The sequence below is a fragment of the Cryptomeria japonica genome, chromosome 3 (assembly GCF_030272615.1).
Source record: "Cryptomeria japonica chromosome 3, Sugi_1.0, whole genome shotgun sequence".
Classification (NCBI taxonomy): Eukaryota; Viridiplantae; Streptophyta; class Pinopsida; order Cupressales; family Cupressaceae; genus Cryptomeria; species Cryptomeria japonica.
The window spans coordinates 672,994,604-673,003,339 of record NC_081407.1 but is presented as its reverse complement, the minus strand read 5'-3'; the positions used below and the strand labels follow the sequence as shown (position 1 = coordinate 673,003,339).

Sequence of the window (8,736 nt, the reverse complement as noted above, 5' to 3'; positions counted from 1 at the left end):
ATACAAACATGCTTCCAGGAAAAGAATGCCCTATCGCATGTAAAATTCATTTAAAAAAAAAATCAATTAGAAACAAAAGGGAAATCACAAATCCCTATCTAATCAAACAATTCAACAAACAGACAATGAAATAACACAATCAAATCAAAATAGGAATTTAAATTAATCAATCAAAACTCCCTATTCCGTGACTTCGTATAACTTCCATTGTTCCTCTCTTCTCTGTGGTATGATGACTTAGATATTGCGCTGACAACTTGCAAATGACATAAAGATTCAAAGTTCGGGATTGTTGAAAATGAAGATTGAATGCTCAATTTATAGATTATTGGAGAGGATTGATTGAAAGGTGGAACAAATTGATCAAGAGGTGGAACTCAGGTGAGCTCAAATAAAAATTGATAGTTGAACTGCTGATTTAGAGGTGAAACAAAATAGATTGAATAGATTAATTGAGTCAATTGATTGAGAAAAAGCTAACTAAAGGAAGAAAAAGAATGATTGGAGGAAAAAAAGAAGATGACAAAGAAAGCTTTATTTAGAAAAAGTTAACTAGAAGATAGAAATAGAGATTGGAGAGATAATTGAATTAATTAATTAATTGATTGAATTAATTAATTTAGCATGTGCTTGCACTTTAACTTAGATTTTCAATTTAATCTTTGCATGTGATTTATTCAAATATTGAATTTATTTTAAATTCAATTTAGTATTTGAATATATTTAAAACTTGACTTTGATTTTCAATTTAATTTTTGAAATCATGCACATGTGATTGAAATTAGAAAGAAATTAGAAGAAATATGAAATCAAATGAAATTAGAAGAAATATGAAATCAAATGAAATTAGAAGAAATATGAAATCAAATGAAATTAGAAGAAATATGAAATCAAATGAAATTAGAAGAAATATGAAATTAGATGAATTAGAAGAAATATGAAATTAAATGAAATTAGAATTTGGGTTTTTGGAAATGGAATTAGAGGAAATAATTAGTTAATTAAATAATTTAAAGAAACTATTTAATTATTTAGAACTGGACTTTAATTAAATAATAAAGATTATTTAAATTAAAGGATTTAAATCACAATTAATTAAATAATAAATATTTAATTAATATTTTAGAAGAGGGTTGAATGATTAGATGATTAGAGATAGAAATTGAAAATGGAACTTATTTAACCTATTAATGGGTCCTTGGGGGCTAATCCCACATCAGATAAAGGGGAGGTCATATGGGAGCCACCTAGCAAGTAATGGATAAAAATAAATTTCTATGGGGCATCTAGAGGAAACCCGAGAATCTCTAGTGTGGGGTAGTGGCGAGAAATGACAAAGGGTCTATCCTCTTCAAAGGAGAACATTGTCTGCAGGATGGTACAAATAACAAAGTGGAGGCCCATACGACACTTGTGGCAACTGAGTTGGCCTTAAACATGAGAGTCCAACGGTTGCATCTGGAAGGAGACTCCCAGGTGGTCATCAATGCAATTACTAAAGGCAACACTCCATCCTGGAAATTATCACGTTGGGTGGCGATCATCCGAGAGAAACTCAAATCTTTTGAGGAATTTCAGGTCTCCCACGTCAAGCGAGGTGCAAATGCAGTGGCAGATCTACTCTCCAACATTGGCTACGATATGAATAGTCAAATGGCTAAGTGGTGGAAGGGAGATGGAAGATTGTGGAAGTGGTCTTAAATGAAGTCCTAGAAACATGAAGCCAACAACATGCACGCAAGGATGCCCGAAATGACAAGTACATTTGTTTGCCGACGTTTACAATAAAAGTGGCAGTTGCCTATTGCAGATTGTACTTTTTAGAGATGATGGCGGAGTGCAACAAATCTGCTGTGAAAATTTATTTCCTTTATGCCATCACGCCTGCATTTATTACCTGTCTCAAATGACGACAGAGGAATTTAATTCCTTTGGTTTGTGAGCTGGTGGCTAAGTTTGTATTTAGTGCGATTGTTAAATGATTTTTATGTCATTTATATTGTAGAGGCTGGAGTGAATAATTTGTGCAGGTCTAATGGAAGCAAACTTCACTCTGCGAACCGAGAAGAAGTTGGTGCCATTCCTGGGGATAGTATCGGAGAAGAGGATGCAGGGGCTTTTCAGGTACAAAGAGGAGAAATTGTGGAGTGTGACGTGCCTTATGCTAGGAGAGGAGGTGTCACACATCCATTTCCAATATCGGACGAACATGGAGGCGTATTCCTTGATTTTGGCATGGGCATGCGAGTTTGAGCTGGAGGTGGAGAAAATCAGACTCACTCTGACAAAATTGATTGATGGGGAGTACCTAATCAACCTCGACTCCATTCTAGAGTGGGTAGTGCCTCAGACAGGCATTCACATTAGGGAAGGAGATGATAAGGAGGAGCTACTGCCGTTTGTTCGAGGACCGAAAAATGACATAAAGGAACAATGTCATGAATAAGCTCGCATTGGTTGGCAAGCCATGAAGCTCTATGTAAAAGTCATTAGGACGGATGAAGTCCTGAAGGCTCTAAAGGTGGTGGAGCGGATGGAGGTCGGGAGAGATCTGCGAGATAGGTTTGAGGAAGGGCGGGTGGTTCAATTGCTAGCAAGTTTGGAAGGAGACCCCGATTTTGGATGCTTGGAATGCATTCCAAAGATGAAAAGCGAAGCTACAAAGGGCAAAGCTATGGCTGACATGGTGGATGGGGAGAAGGTGAACCAGAGCGAGAGTGAGTGAGTGGCCATGGGGCCATTATTTTTCCATGCTCTTCCAATATACTGTTTTTAATAGTTGTTTTAGTCATGTCTGTAATATTTGGTGCATAGATGCACAGGACTTGTTCCTTCTTTGTTTTGTTTTCGAATGGTTTTAGAGTAGGTTATGACTGTGGATATTTTGGGCCGATGTTTACATCTTTTAACTTGGCCTTTGGATGTTGTTGGCTGTACACTTTTATTTCTGAATTAATATACTACAAAATTACCGATCAAAAAAATAAAAATGAAACTTATTTAAATAATAAAGATTATTTAAATTGGGGAATTAATCAGAATTAATTAAATAATAAATATTTAATTAACATTAAAAAATAGTTAAATGATTAAATGATGAAAGAATAAGAAATATAATAATTAGTAAGATAATGAGGAAATATGAAATTAGAAGAATAAGATTACTTAACTTAATTAAATAATTAAAGAATTATTTAATCAATTAGAGGAATAATTAGTACATGATCAATGAGACATTTTTAGGTGTCTACATGCCCCTTAAATATCCAATGGCTTTTTGTCTAATACCTAGATAAAAAAAAATATATCAAATGATTATCAACAAAACAGTTAAACAACAAGAAATCTATTTATTTGGAATACTTATTCCAAATACCCAAATAGAGATAGCTTTTAAGAATTCTCCACAAAGATTAATAAAACAAGCAGCAACTTCATTCATTTGAAAGGCCCAACGAAAAACTTTCTTGCCATTACTTTGCAGAGATCAACAGAACAAGATGGTTGTTTGTTTATTTTACCGACCTGTGTTTTGTGCATATCTTGCAAGTGCAAACATTGATACTTGTGAAAATTTGGGCAATCAAATAATGTGATGAAAACAAGCTTTACTTCCGTAGTACACAACTTATTTTGGATTTTAATTTAAAAAATAATATATGAGGGAAAAATAACTACATATTAGCTGCCATTTGACAATAAAATTACATAAAACACAGAGATGTGTCCCTACAACATAATAGCAACCTATATTCACATGGACCACCATTTCTAAAACCATGGCAAGCAGCTTATCTCAATTTTTTGGGACAAATTGTCTCATGCTGTTAGCCATGTCAATAAAAATAAATGGTTAGCATATGCTGGAGAAATATTACAAAACCCTACTAAAGTAGAAATTAAAAAACATATGAGATGAACCAAAACTAATCTCTCAACAAATTTTGTTCAATCTATTCACAATTAACAATTAAATTAAAAAATATCAGGATTTAATACCTACCAGATTCTTGAGCTCTTCACAAAATTTTTGCAACCTCAAAATGGAAATAGCATATGGCCATGTTAGAAAGGAAAAAAATATGTAATGTGCAACGCACTCCGAGAGAAACGTGGAAGACATGCAATTGACACCACATTCATATCTAGAGAATTCATATAACACTTGTTTCAACCTGACTTGTTATGCAAGTCCCTTGCCTATAGGGGATCAATGGATGGATGTATTCATTGATTTTTTTTTATTGTTTTAAATTTATGAAAAGGTATTAAATGTTCTGGAGTTTCAAAATGTATTTTAAATTATTATTAAAATAAGAAATAAAAAATAACACAAATTAAAAAATACAAATAGCTGGAAAACAATCATAGTTACAAACTAATACCAGCAACACTATTCTTTACAACAACAATAAACCCAAATGTTGTGCTACTGTTGTCACATGAAATAGAAATGTTGTGCTATGAAATTTCTTTTTTATCAAAGATATTAAATTTCCACAATTCATGATGTATTATGCTAAGTTTCTGGATTCAACTGTGTATATTTTTTTAGCATCAACGTTTTGGATCACACTCCATGATCCATCATCAACGTTTCTTTTCTATTTTATGTATTTATCAATTTTTTTTTCCTTTAATATTGAACAAGTTTTAAATTTTCTTATAAAATATTTAATATCTTTTATATCCATCTTTAAAAGATTACTATATTTTTCATGTCTTATTCCATCTTAATGTGTTTTTTTTTAAACGTGACCGATAAAGATTACTATTTTTTCATGTTTTATTCCATCTTAATGTGTGTTTTTTTAATGTGATCTGTGACGCTAACACGACATGTCCTCCGATACCATGTGGGTTGGGGGAGACTAGACCTCATGACCTTGTGCTTCACCACTGGAAGCTAGGCCCCCAACCCTTAATGTTCAATTTAAATGTTTGGTATCTTTTAAATAGATTTTCTAAATCTAAATAAATGTTTGTTTCATTTCTTCTATGTATCATAAGATGTTATTCTCCCTAGATTCAAAACACAATGGACTGAGCTATGATTTACAAAGTCATGCATAAAAAAATATTATTATTTTGATTTATTTTAAAATGATTAGTATATGCATACATGTAAAACAAATTTATGTATATGAAATGAATAAATAAATAATTTCTTTTATTTTTAGCGTTAGGCTATCAAAAATAATAATAAGATCATCACTCAATATGAAATCTTACAACTATTAAAAATTGTATCAAATCTATAACTATAAATGATCATATCAAATCTACTTGGAAATTGGAAGGGATGGAATGAGATGTAATATTCTTAGATATAGTTTTCATTCATTGTGATTAGATTGAAGAAAAACTTTAAAGAGATTGGTTTTGGTTTGTCTCATTTTTGAAATACCTTCAAATCCTATAACTTTTTAGTTTTTTCTTTCTTTTTATCTCTTAAAATAATTGTTTTAGGGTTTCATAATATCATTAGATATTGCACCCACAAGAATAGCTAAAATCCATATAAGATTATGTAGGCGACAATAACTTTCAACCATTTCAAGAAGGCCTTGTGAACTACATGCCAAGGTTTGAAGTTAGACTAAATTGTTTTTGTTACTTTCATGTGTTGAATAGTGAATATATTAATTAAAAAATGTACAAACATTATAAATTAAATAAATGTATTTTTGTACACATATCAAATTGTACTCTATAACATGTTAACTTTTATATGATTTCCTATCCCGTGACCTTTGCACCCTCCTCTGGTGCAAATGCTAGTAATTATTATAAATCATTCCATAAAAGATCCAAAACCAAATAAAAATTTCACTATTTCTAAATATATATTTAACAAAAAAATAATTATTAGTTATGTTTGTTCAATTACCCCACCTAATATTTTATATTAAAGGGCCTTTAACTCTCCCTATCAAGCTTACATCACCATAATTCAATTCCCACTGAATTCGATAAGAAAATTGACAAAATATCTTATTCAAAATCGATAAAAACAATGTCCTAAAAGTTTTTACTCTTCCGAATAACCATGTGTCATGAGCAGCATATTTAACATTAAAGATGAGCATAACATGATTCACATTTACGTAATAAAATAATTCGCAATTGACTCAGACATTAACACGATGATCCGCAATCTTCACGCGGCCCATTAATTTTCCCTTTTGGTCAATACATTGTAATTAAAGCATACATTCAGTGGGAAAATAGTCAGATATTTTAAAAAGTATTTTTCCACTAATAAATATTAATTTTGTCCACATGCTAATTTTGTCGAACATAGGCTGATTTAATCAGCCGGGGGTTATAGTTAAGCACCAAAAATATTTGGTGAAGAAAAGATTCCTCTCCCGACACGCATTTAATAAATAAACGACTTTCTATGTGACTACCGGCTGAATAGGACTATGAAAACTATTGTATTAATTACATGAAAATAATATCTTACTTGGCACACACCCATTTCATGACATTACATACGAATTGCTGTACCTGTACGTTATAGACAGCAGGCATGTATTTGTCCGTATAGTCGAATATTGTAGTATTGCAAGTGGCTGGAGCGTTGGTAGTGCTTCAAATAGCTGTTGAAGATCTTGAGATTTCGTCGCGTAGTGAGTAGTTCTGATCAAGATCTAATGCGGAAGAGCTTCTAAAAGCCGCAAACTGTTTCATTCCGTGAAAAATTTGGCCAGGTATTTGATTTTCTTAAGCATTTTTATTAAAAAATGAAGACACCAGTTTCTAGATGGAAAACGTGCTTCGGAAATTGGCAGAATTAGCAGGATCTTTGAAAGAAATTAGCTGTCATCATGATTTTCAAGTAAAATTTATAGACGTTTGATGAAAATTTATTTGTTTATTTTCATTTTGAGGAAAATTTACGATTGTTTCTTGTGAGTTTAGCCTCGTTTTTCAGTTTCGATTGAAATCTAGGGTTGTTTTTCCTTTAATTCGACTGTGCAGTGAACCTATGGCCGTTTTGTGTAAGTTTAGCGTCGCGTTTCCAGCTTTAGTATAGTCTACGACACTTTTCTGTAAATTTAGCCGTGTATTTCGATTTCCAGGACTATCTACGGCCGTTTCATATAAATTTGGCCCTGTATTTTATTTTTTGGAATATCCACGGTCTTCTCGTGTAAATTTTGTTGTGAATTTCAATATTTAGTTAAATCTACGGCCGTTGTCTGTAAATTGAGCAGTATACTTTGAGTTTCAGTAAACTATACGGCTGTTTCATGTGCATTTTCTTGCGGTTTTATTGCTCTAGACAAATCTACGGTAATTTCGGGTAAATTTGCCTTTGTAATTCAAATTTTAGGAAAAATCTATGGCCTCCTTCAAAATAATCTAGTTGTGTATCTCATTTTTAAGGTAAAATTTATGGTCCTTTTTTTGTACAATTTAACTGTGTATTCATTTTTAATAAATTCTACCGCCGTTTCGTGTTATTTTAGCCACGCGCTTTACTTAAGAAAACATTTACCTTCGTTTGAGGTAAATTTAGACGTATATATCGGTTTCAAGAATAATTTGCCATCATTAAATACTTAATTTACATTTAGCCGTGTATTTCGATCGAAAAGCTCCACTGTCGTTTGATGCCAATTTCGTCGTATATATTTCTGAAGTTGTTTCATGGAGCTTTAGCCCTTCCTTTTAATCAAGGAGGGAAAATAAAGTTTGTTAGACTGGTATCATTGAATTTCGGATGAAGAAGTAGGTCAGAATGTTTATTTCAAGCGCAGGAAATTCATGCGTGGAAGCTCATTTGTTCTATTTTTAATCAGGGATCTGACTGCATTCAGAAGAACGGGGAAACGCTCAGCAATCCGGAAGGTCCAATAAGGATAAATGAAGTCAACATGGTTAACAATCATTCCTATTTGAAGGAGAGGAACATTATCGACAAAGCTTATGCATGTGTCCCAATACTGTTGGCCGAAGGCATGGCGACAGCCTTTCTAATCCAGTATTTTCGGTGTAAGAGTTAGTTGAAGCTCTGACAGTTTTCTGGTACGTTTTGTATTTATGAGACGTTCAAAAAAAGTCCCACTCTTTTACCTTTATGTCTGCCATTGCAGATCTCCTTTGTATTCAGTGGACTATATTGATTGTTTTGCCTCTGCTTATACATAAATTAATTTTCCGCATAAATCATACATAGAAAGTACTTAGCTGGATTCCAGCGAAAAGATTTCCGGGTCCCAGGGTTTGACATTTAAGTGTGTCTACGTTGGAATTGGTGCTAAGTAATGATATTTTTTATTGAATCAGCTGGATTATTTCAGGAATTCATTTCCAAAGCCTTTACACACTCTTCTAAACTTCGTTTCTGAAGTACAATTGGAGAAGGCTTTAATTTTAGAGGCCCCGAGGCTTTCTCGAGTGGAGAAAAATCATGGGTAATCAGCTGATATGCATGCCAAGTAAGCATGGAAAGCAGATCAAATCGGGCAGTAAGGTTAGGACGAAGTCAAAGAGGAAAATGGGTTTGGAAGAGGAGCTCTTGCACCAGCAGGCGTTGGCCATGGCTCTGCATCAACAGCAGATGGCACAGATAAGGTCAATCTCACAACGTTACCAGGCGCCCAATTCCAAACAAGGCCTTCCAAGAAGCTCAAGCGCTCGTCCTCGAAACCAGTCGGATCTTATCGTGCCTGCTCATCAGCTCCTCAACGAGGTTTGATATTCCTGCCAACAATTTGTATTCTT

The 8,736-nt window shown here is 33.1% G+C and overlaps 1 protein-coding gene across 6 annotated transcripts in view; it reads left to right on the top strand.

Annotated features, from left to right (window-relative positions):
- Positions 1 to 6,525: 6,525 nt before the first annotated feature.
- Positions 6,526 to 8,736, top strand: part of LOC131030629 (putative methylesterase 11, chloroplastic) — a 56,875-nt gene continuing 54,664 nt past the window's right edge. The window contains exons 1-3 of one of the 6 annotated variants that reach the window (XM_057961519.2): positions 6,526 to 6,716; positions 7,812 to 8,037; positions 8,313 to 8,704. In XM_057961519.2, coding sequence (XP_057817502.1) covers positions 8,423 to 8,704 — 282 coding nt within the window. In that variant the 5' untranslated portion in view covers positions 6,526 to 6,716; positions 7,812 to 8,037; positions 8,313 to 8,422. Of the gene's footprint in view, positions 6,845 to 6,921; positions 7,008 to 7,164; positions 7,313 to 7,811; positions 8,038 to 8,298; positions 8,705 to 8,736 lie in introns of those variants that run through there. The other 5 variants (XM_057961514.2, XM_057961515.2, XM_057961518.2 and 2 more) reach the window with 5 other exon arrangements.